The sequence below is a fragment of the Lactuca sativa genome, chromosome 8 (assembly GCF_002870075.4).
Source record: "Lactuca sativa cultivar Salinas chromosome 8, Lsat_Salinas_v11, whole genome shotgun sequence".
NCBI lineage: Eukaryota > Viridiplantae > Streptophyta > Magnoliopsida > Asterales > Asteraceae > Lactuca > Lactuca sativa.
Window position 1 is genome coordinate 134,022,424 of NC_056630.2, and position 22,723 is coordinate 134,045,146.

Sequence of the window (22,723 nt, forward strand, 5' to 3'; positions counted from 1 at the left end):
AGGTGACCTCTTCATTTTGCCCAAAAAGATGTAATCGACCCGTAAAAAACGACTTCGTTTCCTCATAAAGCCATGTAAATAGTTTAGAGACTAAATAGGCCAATTCTAAAAAATTCTTAGAACATTTGTGTTATTTTTACTTATTTACATATAGGCATGTCTAGGACCAAAGAAACTTATAAAATCTAAAATTTATTTGATACATAAATAACATGTAAGTAAAAAACAATTTACATGAATTAGTAGAGACCGCAAGAAGAACCATTTTCTTATCAAAATAGTGAATATAAGTTAAAAAAATCACATTAAAAGAGAAACAAATAAGTTAATCGAAAAATATCCAGTATTTTTAATTTGTACAACCTCCAAAAATTATGTCATCATTATTATAATAATAAACTTATATAATCATTTATAAAGCATAAAATACATTTTTTTTAAACGAATCGATTCAAACACAAAAATATATATTAATTCTTTACCAGTCTCGAATTCTCAGGGCCATAAAAAAATCCTTTTATGAATTGGGCCTTCCGTTAGTTTCAACAATGACCCAATACAGCCTCTGGGCCAAGCCCACAGAAAAAGGAAACCCTAACGCATCAATATCAGGGTTTTATTGCCTTCATCCCATCATTTCTGCGCCTCTGTTTCCGTCTTCTCTTCTCCAGCTCCCAAATCGCAGGTTCGATCTCTGTCTTCTCTGATGCTCAAATGAATTCCATGACTATCTAATTTGATGATGTAGCATATCTGTTAGCAATCAATGGAGATATTGTTTGTTGCCTCATATAAGAATTATGATGTTTTTTTGATGGAAATTTTACTGATTTGTTGTTTTGATTCCTTGTTTGTATGTTCGTCTGCAGGTAAGGTGCAGATACGAGAGAGTAAAAATGGTGGATAAAACTAAAGGAAGAAAAGAAGAGGTTGTTACCAGGGAGTACACTATCAACCTTCACAAGCGCCTCCATGGATGGTACATACTTGATTCATTCTTATAAATTATTCATATATGCTTGTCTACTTCGATTGAACTTTCTTTCGGAAGCCTTATTTTTGCCAACATCTGTATTATGCGATCGCGTTTATGCTTGACTTTGATTGTACATTTTTTGCTACCCTATATGTAAAATTTTCTATCTGTGTTGATCAACAGCACATTCAAGAAGAAGGCTCCTAAGGCGATTAAGGAGATCAGGAAGTTTGCCCAGAAGGCCATGGGTACAACAGATGTAAGGGTGGATGTGAAGCTAAACAAGTATGTTTGGAGCCGAGGAATCAGAAGTGTTCCCAGAAGGGTTAGGGTTCGTATTGCCCGCAAGAGGAACGATGATGAAGATGCAAAGGAAGAACTTTACTCGCTTGTCACTGTTGCAGAGATCCCAGCAGAGGGGTTGAAGGGACTAGGCACTAAGGTCATCGACGATGAAGATTAATTCATCAAAATCCAACCTTTTTGAAACAACTGGCAGAGTTTAGTTTTTATTTTTATCCTTGCTACTTTTATTTGGATTCTAGTAATTTACATTTTCCTTGAATCTATTACATTTTGTCTTTGATGGATTATGGTAGCTCATTTGTGTTGTCTTTGAAAGAAACTATATTGCATCTGCTAAGTTTTAAAGTCTCTTCAGTATAGAAGATTTCTTACAGAAGATCATATCCCCTTCATAATTCTTCACCTCTTTCACAACTCATACCAAAATTTAACAATTCTGTAGTTGTAGTCTGCCCCACTCATAACTCATAAGCCATTGGACAAGTAGGGGTGCCAATTACATCCTCTCAAATCTCGACCCTTTCACTTGGTTTGGTTCACCAAACAAAATAAGGATACATTATTTTTATTGGTTCTGCATAAAGTTCAATTTTTATTGTAAATTTCCATGTAAAAGATCCCCATTGCCTATTGGTACTTTTGCAACAAAAAAGTTCATTATAACAAAACACAGACAACGGTCTAACAAATGGCCATTGCATCCAAATGTATGTAATTTTCCATAAGAATTCATTATAATAAACATAAAACAATTTGAAACAAAAAAAAGCTTTAAGAATGACACATGTTCGACACATGTACATTGTATGTAACCAAAAGTCATACATGGATTACTTTATCCTCGAAAATGTGGTAAAACCTTGAGCTACAATGCAAATAAGAGACGTACACGGATAACTTTCTCCTTGGAAATGTCGTAAACAACCCAAGTAAATCCTCAATATATTTAGGCAATACTCTTAAACTAGCAAATATCATTCTCATCCACCCATGTGCAAGGAAGATACGTAAAACACTTCATGTCCAAAATGTAGTTTGTATCCTCTAGATAGAAACTACAATGCACCATCGTCATGTTAATGATGAATGATTGAAATCAACATCATATGGATGAGTGAAGGATCCCCATTCATATTACACAACTCCAACCACGATCCAAAATATGAATTTCTAAATAGCGTCGTTGGAGTTGGAGTAGGAGACAACCTTTCCTTTATTTCATTCATAAATAGCACATTCACCTTGATGGTTAATAAGGACGGGTAATAACCATTGATCAAAGGACATTTTAGACAATGATTATATATATCGAATCACACGGAAAATACAGTTACATATTCACACTTATACCATTACAACAACGTCAATGTGAATAATTTCAACCATTCATGCATGGTTAATGGATAGTTGTGCGGGTCTCACGAACCAACATGAACCATGTGGAAGGGGTTCCAGGGACGAAGTTTAAGTAGGGCCAGGAGGGGCTCCTCCCCCTCTGACTATTAAAACTTTTACATATTAAGCCTAAAACAATAAATTTTGACTTTGGCCCCCCTATTCTTCAACTTTTATACATATTTTATTTTCGGCCCCCAAATCAATACTTGAAGCTCCGCCACTAAGGGGTTCATCATCATGTTGTTATTGATTCCCTTAAACTACCTCAATTTTAGTGAAGGAAATGGTATTTTATGCTTATCAAACCCAAATAACCAAAACAAAATAACATTAAATGCTAAAGTCCACTGCCAAGTGTGTTCAACTAACAATTATGCTACTACAATAAAAACAAAGGTTTAATGATTATTTGCTTGCATCACATTCATTTTTATCAACTGATGATCCAAATGCACAAACAAAAATGATGACTTTTGCTCATTTTTGCGGTGAAAGAGATGGCAAACAATGATGAAGATGAAAATGAACTTTTGAAAAGTATGGACCTGTGATATATATATATATATATATATATATATATATATATATATATATATATATATATATATATATATATATATATATATATATATATATATATATATATATATATATTCTTTTTCTTTTCTGAAAGGGTTAATATTATGAGAAGTTAGCAAGAAGCTAGAAAGCTTACAATTAATTGCGAAGACTTGGTTTTGAATCCAAAAGACCTTACTAACTTTCAGTTTACCAAATCTAAAATTAAACAAATTATAAAAACTTGTACAATACTAACAAATATTGTATCCTTCCTAGCGGTCTTCCATCCAAAGATAAGGAAGTTGACGTAGTTATATATAACCCACCACATAGGCATTGTAACGCTTCAATGACACTTTTCTTAGTGTGAGTCAACTTGATATTTGTTCGAAGAGAAACACATAAAAGAAAGGTTACTCCATCTAAAAAAAAAGACCCTACGGTTGTGAAGCAGCTACACGGGCTAAGAAAACTTGAAACGAGTATTTCGATTCGGAATCACACATACGACTTCCCACAATCTAATCATTTATTTGACTTCTGACCATTGCAATTGTGAACCTTTCAATGTAGGCCAACACCCAACTCCATGAATCATTTTTTCTCCAATAATACAAACGATTCAGGGAGCTGAAGAAGAGCCAAAAGCTATTGGTCCTTGGCTCCACATTGTATGGTCCACCTCCATCCCTAAATCCAACCATCGGAACCTCGACAATCTTTAACTGAGCCAAAGTTCTGTCCAAATCTTGGTCAATGCTCCATCTCCAATGCATTTTTTTTTTCAAAATTGTATGCGGAATCGACTTTTTTTTTTGGTTAATAGAACCAACTATGGAGGGCCGAACTCGTTTATTCTTCAATCCTTCAATATTATAGCCAAAACCCCCATAGACACCATGAATAGCTTTGATATTTGTGTTACCTTCGTGGTTCGCGAGGTTTGTTTTGAGGATTTAATGGTCATTTTGTTAAAGACTTAAAGCCATAAAATAAGAGTTATACTAAGGTATACTCTTCAGATAAATGTTCATTTTAGCCAAAAAGCTCTTCAAACAAATGTTCATTATAGTTTTGGATTTCGTAATTCACAAATATGCTCGATTTTATGGTCATTATTGATCTAAACCATGTCTTAACATTAAATAGAAAAGTAATCATTTTTTTGCCTTATATTTAACATACATTGGCATATTTCTTTTCATCTTGGTAAAACCCAAAGGCCAAAGACACTAAAAAACGATAAAACTTTGTATGTAATATATCCATATCAAACCGAAACGGTGGAAACAAATTAAAAGCCAATATGAAATCCATGCTTATATGCGTGCAAAGAGAATACTGAGAATAACCCATAACTTTCCGACCTCACTTTGCGAGTTAATGTCAATAATCAATTTGAAACATAATTTCTCTATTCCAATACAAAATCTTATATTTATCCTCATGGGATTCGCGAATTCGAAGATCTAAACGATGTCCCACAAGAAAAAGACTTCATAGATGGGATTCTAAGACAGCTCAAACTACCACCGGGAATCATATCGCACTCTGGCTCAGGCCTCTGCATCTCCCTCCCTGGAATACAATTCAATGCAAAATCAAATCCCACATTCCTACCATACAATTTCCCACATTCTTGACTAAACCCAGAAAAGAAATTATAAGCAACACTCAAATTCATCAACGATTTCAACTCACAAACCAGATCCGGCAACTCACCCGACAACTCATTGTGTGCAACATTCAACACTTCAATATCTTCCAAACAAGAAATCGAATCAGGGATATGACCCATCAACGAATTGAAACTCGCATCAAAAACTTGTAAATCTGACCACATTCCGATTCCTTGAGGGATACAACCGCTTAATTGGTTGTTCAAGAACAGGATTTCTTTCAATCCTGAACCAGAATACCCGAAGCTAATCGGAATGTCACCTGTCAACTTGTTATTGGCTAAATTGATTACCGAAGCAGGGGAATTGCCTAGACTCTGTGGGATTTGACCTTCGAAATTGTTGTTATTGAGTAGAATTGCGTCAAGATTCTTGGTGAATACAAGCTCTGGAATGGGTCCTGAAAAAAGATTGAATCTAAGGTCTAGATACGCGAGATTTGGGATTTGGAGAATTATGGTAGGGAAAGGTCCGGAGAATTGGTTATTGCTGAGGTCAAGTTCAGTGAGGGCAAAAAGGTCTTTTAAGCTATCTGGGATTGTGCCTGTGAAACTATTGCTGTTGAGGTGAAGGAGAGTCATGTCTTTGAGGAGGGAAAGTTCTTTTACGAGAATACCCTCGAGACCACCATGGTTAAGGTCTATCCCTGTAACTGATGAATCTTGACAGAAAACTCCTTTGTAATCACACACATTTGACCCGACCCATGAGTTCAAGATTCCTTTAGGGTCATCTTTGATGGCTGACTTCCATGCTTGGAGGGCAATGTAAGCATTGTTGAGAGTCGATGTGTTTGAGTTTGACCACCCGTTTCTGGTGGTTCTTCCACCACCAACAAAACCTCCGGCGCCGCCGTGAACTGCAACTAGAAAGAGTAAAGAAAGTAATAAAAGTTTAGTTTTTTCCTCCATTTCTTTGGGGTTGTTCTTGGAGTTGGGTGTGTTTTTCTACAGAAATTTATTGGGGAAGATGATGGGGGTTGGTCTTGCATTAAATGATTGTCTTTGAATCTCTTTATGTAAAGCACTTAAAAATTAGGTGATTAAATATAGCAAAAATGCAGAAAATAATGTTTGAAATATGTTTTTGGTATTTAAGAATAGGTAAGATTTTAGAAAAAAAAAGACTTTATATTCAATGCTGTTTATCATAAAAATGTACTACTAACTATTTTTTTTTCCAAAGTTATTGGTTATTTGAATTTTTTGTACATTTTTTTTGACATCACTAGACTGTGTCCCATTTATGGTGGTTACCTTAATGCTTATATGTTTTTTCTTGCACATTGTGAGCCTATTTTGAACAACAATCATAAATAATTTTTATATAAATTAATAAAAATCTTTTGATTGATAAATGAATTTATATAAAGCCATGAAGCACATAGCAAAAAAAAAGTGTGAAAGTAAACATTGTACTGTATGGATTGCAGCTATTCTCCATGGGTATACCCACATGCACTTGAGTAGTGTGGTCTGCCTCCCACACTATACGTGGTGCTCATTAAAGGTTGATCAATAAATCAAATCTAAGAAACAATTAATTGAGTTATGCTTTTATTATCAAGATATATAACATTTGAATCTAGAAAGTTTATGTAGCATCAAGTATGTAATGGTACATTGAGTACCTTGAGAAAAAAGACAGAAGACACATCGATATTTGAATATATTTAAAAAAGTAAATGATTAGGGAAGACTTAGAGATCAAGTTCTCCATTTGAATATATTCCAAACGCTTTTGTTTCATTTAAGCAATTATGTATTTGTTTGGCAAAACTACGTGCGAACATAATAACCGAAAAACCGAACAAAAATCAAATTAACCGATATAACCGAACAATTTCTAAAACCGGTGATTTGGAATTCTATCCTTTTCTAACCGATAGGTAGCAGTTCAGTTTTGGTTTTATAAGTTTACCGAACCATTATAAACCGAACCGATAATTTTATACTTTAATATATACAATTAAAATTTGAAAAAACACATCAATCATGAGTCAAATACTATGCGATTTGAATGCTAATTACAAGCATTCACTCATTCAACATAGTATGCAAGAGCTAAATAGCTAAGACCAAATGTTGTAATTGAAGTAATTTTTGAGTTGTTTTCGGTATTTGGACTTATTCAACGCATATTTCTTTTAAGCCTGAATAGTTGTTTTTCGTATTCGACCAAATCTTGACATTTGTAATTTCACATATTACTTTTGCGTTTATGTTAGACAACATTGTATGTATGAGAAAGATCGTTCACTTTTTGAGTGTCATGTCAACTTTCTATCATATTAATTTTACTCATCAAAATACAGAAAATGATTATCTTTCACTAAGTTTTATTTTTTTTATTTTAAAAATATATATATATTATACAAATATTATACTCATTTTGCAGGGAATTAAAAACCATGAATTTTGATATATTTTTTTATAATTTTTTAGTAGGTATATAATTTAATAAATATTAAAAAAAACTGGAAAAAAAGACTGACCAATCATACGAGGAGAGAGAGTAAGGGATAAACTCCCTTCACTTTTTTCCCGCACTCATCTTCCCTCACCCTCGGTATGGTGTTCTGAGGCGAGGGAAAGGTTATCTCACTCATTTCCCGCTCCATACCCTCTAGCCTATGTTATATTCTCCTATTTGATTTAGAACTATACTCTTAACTAAGTCTGATAATTGGGTTGGATTCGGGTTGGAATTCAGAAACTCAACCCAAACCATATAATATATGGGTTGTATTGGATTAGGTGTCTAAGCCCATAACTATAATTGGTATGTACTTGAATTGATAGCAACACAATTCTTTTGAGTTGCCCTCAAACCTAACAACTGAACAAGGAAATTATGAAAGGAAAGAAATTAATTTATTATAAGATCAATAAATTAATATAAATGATTTATTTAATGTGTTATAAAAATAATATATTAATTAGAAATCATAACATTTAATTAATAGTTAGTCAGAAATTAATTGGAATTAATTTTGGGGTTCATTGTATTAATTATAAAGTACAGAGACTAGTTTGCAATTATTAAATAGTTGGAAGGAACATTCCAGAACCTCCCTGGAGAAGGTGGACGAAATTCATAAGGGAAACCCTAATGATTTCGTCCAAGGGCCTTGGATAAGGCTTCTGGATTAGCTTGGGCCTTAAGCAAAGGAACATTAAGATTATCCCTTAAAACCCTAGCTACCTCAACTATAAAATGAGCCTTATAGCTCCTAAATTCGACCACCCCTTCTTGAAGAAACCCTAGGACGAAATTACATACTCCTCTCCTCTCTTCTCCCCTCTCTCTCTCTCTCTCTATAGTTTTCTTCTTGCTAGCTCTTGGGTGTGATTCCATCAGAGACATTACAATTGTGGTGCTAGGCTTCCAAGAAGATCAAGATCAAAAGGATTATCAATTGGTTACTTTAACAATTGAAAGGTATGTGATTCTAAACCCTAATTAGTTATTTTCAAAATATAACCTCTTCCCTTATGGTTCTTGTTTTGCAATTCAAAGTTATATGCTCTATAGTTAAAACATAGATCCAAAGTATGTTACATGTGGACTTAGGAATTGTTTTTGTAGTTTATTTGTTTTACTTAAAACCCATCAATGGTATCAGAGCCATTGGTTTTGTTTTAAATTGAATTGCTATAATAGTTGAATTGCAAATTAGGGTTTATAGCTATTAAACCCTAAAGCTAAAGTTTTTGTCTTTAGGGTTTTGGTTCCAGGGGTTTTCGAAAAACCATAGCCTCTATAAACCCTAATCGAAATTAGGGTTAGGGTTTTGAAAAGCCCTAGCTTCCCTCCCCGGATTTCGAAATTACCTTAGGGTTTTAGGGTTTCTTGTTTGAATAATTGTTACTTAATTGTATTAATTGGATAATTGATAAATAAGGAAATTATCCTATACCCTAAATTTTCGAAATCTAAAGGATTAAGGATTAGGATTGAATTATTTGTTTAATTTAATTAGATAATACTCACAAGATTTAATAAATTAATTAAAAGTTAATTAATAGATAATTATTAAATCTAATTTTTGGTTTATTTTAAATTTGAAATTAATAGTTTGATTTTCGAAAATTTATATAAACCTTAAAGTTTTAAAAGGTTTAAAACACACCTTATATATATTATAATTAAAAGTTAAATATTATATATGTATAAGAATCGGTCAGTCGAATCGCTAGTATTCCTCATTCACGAAACTAGTCTATAAGGGGGGTATAAGGAAATTGCCTATAAAATAACGGTTGAATGGGTGTCCACTCTCACCCACCGCTTCTTTGATAGTGGAGGGTAGTTAGTAGAACAGATTTGATAGGACAAGTTAATCTCATTAAAAGTATAATGCTATTAATAAAGTACTAGAACATTATTTTACAAAATCCCAACTCTAGTTACTTAAAGAAAAAAATGTGAATAGTATGCTAACCCATGAAATTGCACATTACACTTTATAAGTCGTTAGTGGAGCATGTGTAGTTAACCGACACACTAATAAGGACTAATAAAGAGTCGTAATGGGTATCTCATAATTATCATTGTTGATGAAGCGTGTGTGGTTTACCGACACATCAATAGATATGATAAATGAAGATGAGGTTACCAAGCATAATTGCATGGTTATTCACATCTTGTTTGTGATCCACGACATCCCAATCACAAATAGAAGAGCATAATCTGAGATTAAAACATGCCATTGAATAGTTTCAATGTATCTCAAAAGAATTAGGAATTTCACTTCATTTCATTTCGTCTAATGGTGGAATTGGTGAATCATCATTCACCTACCTTTATGAAATTTACACTTGGATCTCGACATCCCATTTCTAAGTCGTAAATCCTCATAGTTGGATTCTAACCTTAATATTACATCTTTGGGTTATTATATGGAGGTATCTTGAAATCTAACTAAATCTATCTTCTTTTGTAGATGTCTGCTCCTGGAAACACTTCTGCTTCATCATCCTCCAACCACAACTTCTCTTTGCTCTCCATTTGCTCCAAAGTCGTTATGGATGGCTCAAACTATAACGATTGGATGCGTAAAAATAAAATGGCGCTTCGATTTGAGGACAAAGAGTATTTCCTTGAGAAGGAGCTCAAAGAGATTAGTGAAACCAAAGCTACTCCCGAAGAATATGACGATGCAACCAAAGTGGATTGCATCATGGTCGCAACCATGACCCCAGAACTGCAGAGGTACTATGAGGATTACTGACCTTTTGAGATGAATAAGGACCTTATGGAAAAGTACCATAAGCGAGCTCGTCAAGAAAAGCTTGAGGTATCAAGTCACTCATGGCTTGCAGGATGAAGGAACGGGACTCGGTTGTTAGTCATGTGCAAAGAATGCAATGCTACATATAGCGTTTGGTCAAGCTCAATGATGTGTGTAGAACAACTTAGTTTTAAACCTACTTTTAATTATAAAATGAACACACAAAGGCAATGTACCTATCAATTGTGGTATAGCTAAATAAGTAGGGTATCGAACACAGGGAACGGTAAATTAAAACTAAAAACTAATTTTATCTAAATTAATTAATAAGTAGGGGTTTTCTCTAGTTTTACAAGACTAGAAACTTACTATCACTTAAATTAAGAACTAGAAAAGCAAAGAATTAACTAGATTCAATAATGGGAAGGACTTCTGTTTAGTTCAACTCAATTGATCATATGGTTGATATTATGGTAATTGTGCAATGGATTAATTCTTCTATTGGTTACCGATTCAAGTGATTAGATTCACGTTCGCTGCACTAATCCTTAGAGAACAAACTAACTCAAACAGTGATCAGTTGTCTAATTTAATTTAATTCACTAGATTATTTGTTCGGGTTAATTTAGACTTGTAATAGCTAACTAATTTGGTCCTTTAGTTAACTTCTTGTTGATGGTCATCACACAAGCTCATACATGAATTTACCTATTTTTCTTATTAATTCTAGTTTCATGTTCATTAATCCTAGTCATATGATGAAGTGGTCACATAAACATATGAGGTTGACAATTAAAAGATGTTCATACTATTTAATTATCTTCCTATTAACAGAAAAATAGTTATTATTCACACACAAGGTTCTTTAACAAGCTAAAATCAACAAAATCACCAACATTGAATTAATCCTACCATAAATCAAACCATAGTATCAATATTGTATCCCCAAACAGAAGTTTAAGAGTTTTAGCTCATGATTGAGGTAATTAACAGCAACAAAACGAATTCTAATTGTCTAGCCATAATGGAAAACAAAAGATTAAGTAGAATGATGAGAATTTGCCTCAAATCTCTTTCGGAATTGGATTCTAGGTTGTATCTTCGTCCTCTAGGGTTCTTCTGGCTCTTCAATCGCAGCTAATCTCTCCAGAAGGGTTCCAGAATGTCGAATGTCGATATGAGAAGTTATCTTTATAGATGCGAACCGACTCGTCGAGTCCATTGCCGACTCGCCGAGTCCATCTCTTAATTCCTGTATACGATAATGTCACACCCCCGAACCAGACGGCGGAAACGTCCGGGGGCTGTCGTGACTCAATTGAATACCATAACATTGAATATATATGAAACAAAACAACATTCGTCACCATTCATCAACATAATACAACCAGTAGTGTTTACATGTCATACATTGTGTTAAACATTACATTTCCAAAAATTAATATTGTTTGGTTCATTCAAAAATAAACTGCAACCGTCACTGAGCATGATTTCCCTTGATTCACTGGTTTCCTGAGAATACAAGTATTTTGAAAATCGTCAACATATGAAATGTTGGTGAGTTCATAAGTAGTGTTTGAATTCAAATGTTTGTATTGTTTGAAAAACCACCAGAAAATCCGATATTTTCTGAAAAGATAAGCTTTTTAAAAAAAACGTTTGTGAAGATCCATAAGTATGCTTGTTTGTTTCTATACTTGTGAAAAATGTTCGTTGAAGATGTATGCGTTTCAAATCGGTATGTAATGAAAACCCTAGGGAAACCCGATGTTTCCCTAGTTCTTTTGAAATCCATTGAGTTGCGTTGAAACCATTACGAAAATAGTGGTATCGGTCCCAAGCGACGTTGGAAGGTTCTCGAGCATTGATTATTTACTACAAACCCGCATTACACAAACGCTCGGTTTATAGATATACCAACGATTCCCGAAGGCGTCGTCAGTACTAATCACGTTATCCAATCGCCCGGACAAGGTGTAGTCCCACATCCGAAGAGAAAGAGGTCACGAAGACCCCGGTAACTCCATTAACCGGCTGGGGAAAATATGCGTGCGAGGGGTCCCCGACCCGCCTCGTAAAATGTGTAGACTTTTCTAGCAATACCATGGCCCTTGGGGTCCAATGGTACAAGCCATTGAAAGTCACCCTACGTTGTGCCAAGTCGGTAAAACTCAACACATCGTAGAAAAAAAATGTCTTCGGGCCTTAAGATCAGGTCATTGGGCTAGCTAGGCCCAACAAACAAGATTTTACACTTTTGGGGCCCGAAGATGGTGCGTAGACGTCTGTGCACACTCGTGTGTATATGTATTACCAATCGTTATTTGTATGTATCAAAGAGTTAGTAGTTGTAGATTTCCATTGGCTCGAGACCGAGCCAATTCGTTTAGCAACGACTTTTGGTATTGTAATGAGTTGTATTTCGTTGATAGTTGAGGTGTCATTATTTGATCACATTGTACATATTGAATCAGCCTTGAAATATTTCTGTTTTCAGCCCCTCATCATTTGTAAAATTTACATTTTCAACCCTTTTATTAAATATTTCCCGGTTTGGTCCTTAAACTATTTTTCTTGACATTTTAACACCAAAAATTATTGAAATTAATATTTTCCAGCATATTTTTCAAAGAAAACAGTTTAAGTCCCTGAAAATGCAGTTTTTCTCGGTTTTAGCCCATCTTTTCGCAATTTTGACAATTTTGGCCCAAAATGGAAAATTTTTGCAACTTTGGTCCTTTTTAAATTTAAAAAGCATTTTAAACCTTTGAAAAGGGTTTGGGACACTTATAGTCCACTGTTTTACAGAATTTCACAGTTTTGGCCCTTCAAAACAGAAAAATTTGCATAATGGGCCTTATTGGGCCGAAATTTTCATTTTTAGCCCAATAGGCTTGAAATTTATGTTTTTAATCCACTAATTGAATAGAATTCCAGAAATAGCTTTATGAAAACTGTTTTGGCACATTCCAACCATCAGAATCTGTAAAATGTCAATTTGGGCCCTTAATTTTGTATTTTTCACATTTTTGGCCCAAAATGTGTGTTTTTAGCTTAAAGAAAATTGTTGCTAACCACTTGGCTATTTATCTAGTATCACTTATTATGTAGTAACATATTTGAAGCTAATATCATAAAACATGAGTTATATCTCGGTTTTGAGGGGTTTAATGGCTAGATCCAACATTAAAACACATATAAGCATACATATAAGCATGGAAATCATACAAGGCATACAAATACATATAGATCTACACTTTCACTTGTATTCCCCCCCACAAAAACTCTTAAAAACAGAAAATAGGGGTATGAATCTCACCTTGGGTGTGTAGTTTCGGTTCTTGAAGAAAAATTGGAAGAAATGAAGTGATTTTTGGCCCTTGCACTCCTTGATGAATTTTTCGAGATTATGGGGTTTCTAGAGTGCAAGATCATGGTTTTTACATGGATTAGGAAGAGATTTTTAATAACAAAAGAATTTAAACCATAGATCCATGAATAATCTTACCTTAGGTGATGATTTACTTGCAAAATCCTCTTGGAAGGTCCCTAAATTTCGAGATCTTGGATGGAGAAGAGGAAGAAGTCTTGAGTGTATTTTAGAGAGAGTTTGTGAGTGTTTTGTGTGTGTGTGTGCAAACTCTCGGCCAAACAAGAAGAAAGAGAAGAGAAAGAGTTTGAGTTGACATTCCTTGGTACATGTTGGTCCATGCATGGAGATATGTGGGATAATAGTGAGGTGGCAAGTGTTAAGTCAACCCTTCTTCTTGGGCTTTTTCCTTTGGGCCGAAAATGGGAAGGAAAAAAAAAGGTTTTTGGGCTTTTTGCTCCTAAGCCCAACATTAGTGTTAATTAGGGTATTTATTGGACTTATAAAATAAAATTGTGATTTTTGTGCTTTATTAAGCTAGGTTAGGTTTAATTATGGATCAAAACTTGTGTTTTATTTCCTTCTAGGTTCTACCTAGCCCAAAATATTGAAATAAACGAATGTGGGTCCAATTAGAGCCCAATTAGGGTTCTAAGCCCATGATAGTCTAATTGGAAGCTTATTGGCCCATTTGGATCCAATAAGGAAGTTCTAGTCTAAATTAGACTTAACAAGAACTTCTAGGGTCTCCAATTGTTTGATGACTATTTGTAGTACTTGTATCTTGTATTTGATTAAAGTTTCTGATTCACATTAACTTGAATGTATAGATTACATAGCTTAAAATTTACAGTTGTGACATCATCCCCCCGTTAGAGGGAATTTCGTCCCGAAATTCTGTTTGAAAGCTAGATTTGAGAAAACTAGAATAGGTGAGGGTACTTCTGCTTCATTTGGTCTTCGCGTTCCCACGTGAATTCTGGCCCACGCTTTGCGTTCCACCGTACCTTCACGATCGGGATGCGACTCTGCTTAGTACGCTTCACCTCTCTGTCCATGATTTCGATTGGCTCTTCGACGAACAGGAGATTCTCATTGATTTCGATTTCGTCAAGAGGAATGATAAGAGTTTCATCTGATAGGCACTTTTTCAGGTTAGAAACATGAAACACGGGGTGCACACCGTTTAGCTCCGGGGGTAGTTGTAGTCTGTAGGCTACTGGACCTATTCGGGCGACGATTTCGAAAGGTCCAATGTATCGCGGGTTTAGCTTTCCTCGTTTTCCGAAACGTATAACTCCTTTCCAGGGTGAGACCTTCAACAATACTCGATCACCGACCTGGAATTCTAAGGGCTTTCGCCGTTTATCAGCGTAGCTCTTTTGCCGGTCACGCGATGCCTGTAATCGAGCTTTGATCTGAACAATCTTTTCTGTGGTCTCGCGAATGATTTCCGGTCCTGTCATTGCTCTATCCGACGTATGTGTTCCTGCTAGCTGGGTGTCACCTACTTCAGCCCAACATAACGGTGATCTACATTTACGCCCGTACAGTGCTTCGAAAGGGGCCACCTTAATGCTCGAATGATAACTATTGTTATATGAAAACTCGATCAACGGCAGGTGGGTATCCCAAGACTTTCCGAAGTCTATCACACATGCACGAAGCATGTCTTCAAGCGTCTGAATGGTTCGTTCGCTTTGACCGTCCGTTTGTGGGTGATACGCGGTGCTCATATCCAGATGAGTTCCCATTGCCTTGTGGAGCGACTGCCAAAAGCGTGACGTGAATCTACTGTCCCTATCCGAAATGATGGATTTTGGCACTCCATGAAGTCTTACAATCTCTCGTAGGTATAAACGTGTCAGCCTCTCCATCTTGTAGGACTCTTTGATTGGCAGGAAATGGGCAGATTTCGTCAGTCGGTCGATTATTACCCATATGGTGTCCAATCCGTCCGATGTCTTGGGCAGCTTGGTCACGAAGTCCATAGAAATCCCCTCCCATTTCCACTCAGGGATTGCCGGTTGTTGTAACAATCCGGAAGGTTTCTGGTATTCCACTTTTACTTTGGCACACGTAAGGCACTTACTAACATAAGTTGCGACTTCCGCCTTCATGTTAGGCCACCAATAGTGCTGCTTAATGTCCAAATACATCTTGTCCGAACCAGGATGAATGGAGTATCGTGTCTTGTGGGCTTCCTTCATGACGGTCTCTCTGAATCCTCCGATTTTTGGAACCCAAATGCGGTTCATGAAGTAGTATACCCCATCCTCTTTGACTTCCAGGTTCTTCTCCATTCCGCGTAATGCCTCGTTAGTTCTATTTTCCGCTCTCATAGCCTCTGCCTGGGCTGATGCAATTTGAACGGTCAGATGAGACTGAATGGTTATCGAGTGCGTTTTCGTACGGCGATTTGTGTATTCCTTTCGACTTAATGCGTCAGCTACCACGTTGGCCTTGCCTGGATGGTACTTGATCTCGCATTCGTAGTCGTTTAACAATTCCACCCATCTTCGTTGTCTCATGTTCAGCTCCTTCTGATTCAAGATGTGCTGGAGGCTCTTGTGGTCCGTAAAGATGGTGCACTTTGTACCATACAGGTAGTGCCTCCAAATTTTTAGAGCGAAGACCACAGCTCCCAGTTCTAGGTCATGGGTTGTGTAGTTTACTTCGTGCGCCTTTAGTTGACGGGACGCATACGCTATCACTCTTCCACGTTGCATGAGAACGCAACCTAAGCCTTGATTTGACGCGTCACAGTATACTACAAAATCTTCCGTTCCTTCAGGTAGAGATAGTACAGGAGCACTACAAAGAGCTTGCTTCAAGGCTCGAAACGCAATCTCTTGTCGGTCTGTCCACTTGAATGGCACGCTCTTTTGTGTAAGCAAGGTAAGTGGCTTGGCGATTTTAGAGAAGTTTTGGATGAATCTCCTATAGTAGCCTGCTAGGCCTAAGAACTGACGAATTTCTGTGGGCGTAGTCGGAGTTGCCCATCCTTCCACAGCTTTGACCTTAGAGGGATCCACATGAATTCCATCTTGGCTAACTACGTGGCCTAAGAAATTCACACTCCGAAGCCAGAACTCGCACTTGGAGAGTTTGGCGTAAAGCTTTTCCGATCGCAGCGTTTCTAGGACTTGTCGAAGATGTTGGCCATGCTCCTCTTTGCTTCGAGAATAGACGAGGATGTCATCGATAAACACAATGACGAAGTTGTCCAGGAACGGTCGACAGATTCGATTCATTAGGTCCATAAATGCGGCGGGTGCATTTGTTAGACCGAAGGGCATCACGACGAATTCGTAATGTCCATAGCGGGTTCGGAAAGCGGTTTTAGGAATATCCTCTTCTCGGACTTTGAGTTGGTGGTATCCGGACCGTAAGTCTATTTTAGAAAAGTAGCTAGCTCCTTGGAGCTGATCGAATAGATCATCGATTCGCGGGAGTGGGTAGCGGTTTTTGACAGTGAGTTTATTCAACTCTCTGTAATCGATGCACATTCTGAAAGATCCGTCCTTCTTTTTGACAAAGAGCACCGGAGCTCCCCATGGCGAGTAGCTAGGTCGGATAAATCCCTTGTCCAGAAGCTCACTGAGTTGGCTGGACAATTCCTGCATTTCAGCAGGAGCCAGTCGATATGGTGATTTAGCGAGGGGAGTTGCTCCTGGAACGAGGTCGATTCGGAATTCAACCTGTCTCTCTGGGGGTACTCCTGGAAGATCTTCGGGAAACACGTCCGGATATTCACACGCTACCGGAATGTCTTGGATGTTAGTTTCTTCTTTGGTCTTGTCCACTATGTGGGCCAAGAACGCTAAGTTGTTCTTTCGCAAGTGTTTTTGCGCTTTGATGCACGAGATGAGGCGGAGATTCGTACTGGGTTTGTCTCCGTAAATTACTAGGGTTTCGTGATTTGGGAGATGAAGGCGAACGGCCTTCTCGTGGCACAAAATCTCAGCATGGTGGGGGCTTAACCAATCCATGCCGATAATCACATCGAAACTCCTAATTGATACTGGCATTAGGTCTATTCGAAAGACGTGCTGGTTAAGGGTTAGGGTACATCCAATGTAGATCTCCCTAGTGGATTCGGTTTTCCCATTGGCCATTTCCACCGTATAGGTTTCATTTAGCTTCTGGGGTTGTTGTTTTAATAAATGTTTAAACTTCTCGCTTACGAAACTTCGCTCCGCTCCGGTATCAAATAAGATGCATGCATAAGTGTGGTTTAGGAGAAACGTACCGGTCACAACTGCGGGATCTTGAACTGCATCACTCTGACCCATAGTCAACATTCTTCCTGTTCCTCTGTTTCCGGAGTTGTTGTTGTTGTTAGGGCAATCTCGACGGAAATGTCCCGTCCTTCCACACCCGAAACAGGTGTGGCTAGGCCCTGCGTTGTTGCCGCCGGCATTGGTGTTGTTGGTGTTGCGGTGATTGTTGTTGTTGTTCTGGTTGTTTCCCTGACTCTGATTCTGAGAAGGATAAGTCCTGCAGAACTTTGCAGTGTGTCCCCTTCGGTTGCAACTGGTGCAATGGAACTCCCTACATTCTCCTTGGTGATGGAAACCGCACTTGTTGCATTTGGGATGAGTGCCGGAATAGGGTCTTGAAGTATTTGAAGTAGCTGAGGCTGGAGCATGTGATGTGACTGGTACCGGCGCAGTGACAGCGTGAACTGCCACCGTTTGCTGCTTTTTAGAGGTCTCGGGACCTTGACGCCCCTTCCTCTTGTTGTTCCATCCCTTCTTACCATCGCTCTCCTTTTTCTTCTCAGTCTCTACCGGTTTCTCGCCCTTTTTGTGGTTATGATCATAGAGCCTCTTTGCCAATCTCTTCGCGCTGTCGAACGTTTCAGGGTTAGCAGCTATCACGTTCCCCTGAATGGGGGATGTCAATCCCCAAATGAATCGTTCAATCTTCTTCCCCTCTGATGTGATCATACCCGGGCACAACAGAGATAGTTCGCTGAATCTCGATATGTAAGCATCGATGTTCCCATTCTGCACCGTGAGGTTCCATAGTTCCTGCTCCATCTTCTGTATTTCGCCTCGGGGGCAGTACTCAGCCGTCAACATCTCTTTCATCTCTGCCCAGGGTATAGAGTTGGCGACAGGGAGTGTCATAGCTTCTATATGACCATTCCACCAAGTGAGTGCTTGGTCCACGAAAGTGCAGGCTGCGAACTTCACCTTCATCTGCTCGGGGCACTCGCATATCTCGAACACCGACTCTACCTTCTCGATCCATCGCTTTAGAGCGATCACTCCCCCAGTGCCGTTGAAAGTTCGGGGTTTAGCGTTCGCAAAATCCTTGTAGGTGCATGTTTTAGTGAGCCCTTGGTTCGTCCCGTTGTTCGAACTTCCGGAGCCTTGACCATTGCCTCCTCCGTTGTTTCCTCGGTGAAGTTGTGCCATAGCTGCCGTGACCGCAGCAGACACGGCTGCCTGGAAAGCGGTGGAGTCAACTTCCGGCGGGGTTGGTTCGGGATTTCCGCGAGTAGCTGGGCGAGGCATCTTTCTGTCATGAAACGGAAAGATGTTGAGTGTACGTGGTTTTGGTGAGGTTATGATCCTATTAACTAGGTGTAGGGTACGAACCTAAGCATTTCTATCATCAAGCATATAATCATGACAACTCAACACATAACAACTGTGAATATCATAGCAAAACACACAAAAGTTCATTAATATTATCCGCATTTAGTACAAGAAAATTTGCTCGTAGGGGCATACATAAGTAACACTAATCCGACAGCATAACGGCTCCATGAGTAGTGTAGTCACTTAAACATAGAGCCGGAGTACATAACATAGTTACTAATATCCTACTACGATAGGTCTATCCCTAACCGCGATGAGCTGCGTCAGGAGGTGGTGCCGAAGTCATATGCCGAAATGTTGCGCTAGTAGCTGCGCCATCTCTGCCATGTCTCCTATAACTTCATCCCTCTCGTGCTCTGCTCTCACTGCCCGAGCTTCCATAGCATACAGCTGTTGTCGCAGTGCGGCAATCTCAGCTTCGAGGGAACGGTTCTCCCTTGGGGGGTTCACTGGTGGAGCGGGGTGATCTGGTTGTGCCTCGTCCTCGCATGGTGGGATGGGGTCCTGGCCCCCGTCCTGACCCTCCTCGTCGTCATCGTCGACCTCTCCAAATTCGTAGTCGGTGTCTATATATTCGTCGGGTTCGACGTCGTGTGCTTCTCCTGGATGCTCTTCCGGCTCATCCACCAGCATCCCGTGAGCTACTAAGGCCTGATGAAACTGGATACCCGGCTGCTCCTCCTCAGGCTCCTCCTCCTCCTCTAGCCACCCGTTGTTTCCCTGATTAGGGAAGTAGGGGTCTCCAGGGTGATGAAAACCAGCCATGCTGTCTGCGCGAGTACGTAATTATGCTACATTATTCCTAGGGTACTATGACTATTACACAGACTAAGCAAATATTCTCTTTTTGGGTGATATAGGGTAAAATTTTTAGGTTCCCTGGCTATTCCGATCTCATCAAGACATGTGTTAGTTTTACCTTGGAGAGAATGTAGTTGATCAGGCTACATTCACTCCTTGGTATCACTAAGAAAAGTCCCGAATTAACCGAGATACCAGTATTATGGTGTTTGATTCAGCGTTAGGTCCTTACTCCTAATACAAGCAAGTGTATTTTATTCATTTGTTTTGTTCAGAGTTATGTTAGTCCCTCTTTTTGGTTTATAGTTGCATATCAATGTATGGCTCGACATGCTAGTTCACTATAAACAAAGCTCTGATACCAACCTGTCACACCCCCGAACCAGACGGCGGAAACGTCCGGGGGCTGTCGTGACTCAATTGAATACCATAACATTGAATATATATGAAACAAAACAACATTCGTCACCATTCATCAACATAATACAACCAGTAGTGTTTACATGTCATACATTGTGTTAAACATTACATTTCCAAAAATTAATATTGTTTGGTTCATTCAAAAATAAACTGCAACCGTCACTGAGCATGATTTCCCTTGATTCACTGGTTTCCTGAGAATACAAGTATTTTGAAAATCGTCAACATATGAAATGTTGGTGAGTTCATAAGTAGTGTTTGAATTCAAATGTTTGTATTGTTTGAAAAACCACCAGAAAATCCGATATTTTCTGAAAAGATAAGCTTTTTAAAAAAAACGTTTGTGAAGATCCATAAGTATGCTTGTTTGTTTCTATACTTGTGAAAAATGTTCGTTGAAGATGTATGCGTTTCAAATCGGTATGTAATGAAAACCCTAGGGAAACCCGATGTTTCCCTAGTTCTTTTGAAATCCATTGAGTTGCGTTGAAACCATTACGAAAATAGTGGTATCGGTCCCAAGCGACGTTGGAAGGTTCTCGAGCATTGATTATTTACTACAAACCCGCATTACACAAACGCCCGGTTTATAGATATACCAACGATTCCCGAAGGCGTCGTCAGTACTAATCACGTTATCCAATCGCCCGGACAAGGTGTAGTCCCACATCCGAAGAGAAAGAGGTCACGAAGACCCCGGTAACTCCATTAACCGGCTGGGGAAAATATGCGTGCGAGGGGTCCCCGACCCGCCTCGTAAAATGTGTAGAATTTTCTAGCAATACCATGGCCCTTGGGGTCCAATGGTACAAGCCATTGAAAGTCACCCTACGTTGTGCCAAGTCGGTAAAACTCAACACATCGTAGAAAAAAAATGTCTTCGGGCCTTAAGATCAGGTCATTGGGCTAGCTAGGCCCAACAAACAAGATTTTACACTTTTGGGGCCCGAAGATGGTGCGTAGACGTCTGTGCACACTCGTGTGTATATGTATTACCAATCGTTATTTGTATGTATCAAAGAGTTAGTAGTTGTAGATTTCCATTGGCTCGAGACCGAGCCAATTCGTTTAGCAACGACTTTTGGTATTGTAATGAGTTGTATTTCGTTGATAGTTGAGGTGTCATTATTTGATCACATTGTACATATTGAATCAGCCTTGAAATATTTCTGTTTTCAGCCCCTCATCATTTGTAAAATTTACATTTTCAACCCTTTTATTAAATATTTCCCGGTTTGGTCCTTAAACTATTTTTCTTGACATTTTAACACCAAAAATTATTGAAATTAATATTTTCCAGCATATTTTTCAAAGAAAACAGTTTAAGTCCCTGAAAATGCAGTTTTTCTCGGTTTTAGCCCATCTTTTCGCAATTTTGACAATTTTGGCCCAAAATGGAAAATTTTTGCAACTTTGGTCCTTTTTAAATTTAAAAAGCATTTTAAACCTTTGAAAAGGGTTTGGGACACTTATAGTCCACTGTTTTACAGAATTTCACAGTTTTGGCCCTTCAAAACAGAAAAATTTGCATAATGGGCCTTATTGGGCCGAAATTTTCATTTTTAGCCCAATAGGCTTGAAATTTATGTTTTTAATCCACTAATTGAATAGAATTCCAGAAATAGCTTTATGAAAACTGTTTTGGCACATTCCAACCATCAGAATCTGTAAAATGTCAATTTGGGCCCTTAATTTTGTATTTTTCACATTTTTGGCCCAAAATGTGTGTTTTTAGCTTAAAGAAAATTGTTGCTAACCACTTGGCTATTTATCTAGTATCACTTATTATGTAGTAACATATTTGAAGCTAATATCATAAAACATGAGTTATATCTCGGTTTTGAGGGGTTTAATGGCTAGATCCAACATTAAAACACATATAAGCATACATATAAGCATGGAAATCATACAAGGCATACAAATACATATAGATCTACACTTTCACTTGTATTCCCCCCCACAAAAACTCTTAAAAACAGAAAATAGGGGTATGAATCTCACCTTGGGTGTGTAGTTTCGGTTCTTGAAGAAAAATTGGAAGAAATGAAGTGATTTTTGGCCCTTGCACTCCTTGATGAATTTTTCGAGATTATGGGGTTTCTAGAGTGCAAGATCATGGTTTTTACATGGATTAGGAAGAGATTTTTAATAACAAAAGAATTTAAACCATAGATCCATGAATAATCTTACCTTAGGTGATGATTTACTTGCAAAATCCTCTTGGAAGGTCCCTAAATTTCGAGATCTTGGATGGAGAAGAGGAAGAAGTCTTGAGTGTATTTTAGAGAGAGTTTGTGAGTGTTTTGTGTGTGTGTGTGCAAACTCTCGGCCAAACAAGAAGAAAGAGAAGAGAAAGAGTTTGAGTTG

General features: G+C 38.0%; 2 protein-coding genes across 3 annotated transcripts; one reads left to right on the forward strand and one right to left on the reverse strand.

The window, feature by feature from the left end:
• Positions 1 to 558: 558 nt before the first annotated feature.
• On the forward strand, positions 559 to 1,566 carry LOC111918372 (60S ribosomal protein L31). The gene is made up of 3 exons (XM_023914043.3): positions 559 to 685; positions 870 to 979; positions 1,160 to 1,566. Exons 2-3 carry the CDS (start codon positions 897 to 899, stop codon positions 1,437 to 1,439), a joined length of 363 nt encoding a protein of 120 aa, XP_023769811.1. The 5' UTR covers positions 559 to 685; positions 870 to 896; the 3' UTR covers positions 1,440 to 1,566.
• Positions 1,567 to 4,589: 3,023 nt separating this feature from the next.
• Positions 4,590 to 5,934, reverse strand: LOC111918373 (leucine-rich repeat extensin-like protein 4). 2 transcript variants are annotated; one of them, XM_023914045.3, is made up of 2 exons: positions 4,964 to 5,934; positions 4,590 to 4,819 (listed from the first exon to the last, which is right to left on the reverse strand). In XM_023914045.3, the coding sequence occupies exons 1-2, from the start codon at positions 5,829 to 5,831 to the stop codon at positions 4,686 to 4,688; spliced, it is 1,002 nt and encodes a 333-aa protein (XP_023769813.1). In that variant the 5' UTR covers positions 5,832 to 5,934; the 3' UTR covers positions 4,590 to 4,685. The 2 variants fall into 2 exon arrangements, with proteins under 2 accessions (XP_023769813.1, XP_023769812.1); XM_023914044.3 differs by having other exon boundaries at positions 4,590 to 5,931.
• Between the last annotated feature and the right edge of the window lie 16,789 nt (positions 5,935 to 22,723).

Bases quoted from the DNA above. Each gene is read 5' to 3' on its own strand.
- LOC111918372 (XM_023914043.3), top strand. From the start codon at position 897: ATGGTGGATAAAACTAAAGGAAGAAAAGAAGAGGTTGTTACCAGGGAG. The intron at 980-1,159 runs GTACATACTTGA...GTTGATCAACAG, and splicing joins CACAAGCGCCTCCATGGATG to CACATTCAAGAAGAAGGCTC.
- LOC111918373 (XM_023914044.3), bottom strand. From the start codon at position 5,831: ATGGAGGAAAAAACTAAACTTTTATTACTTTCTTTACTCTTTCTAGTT.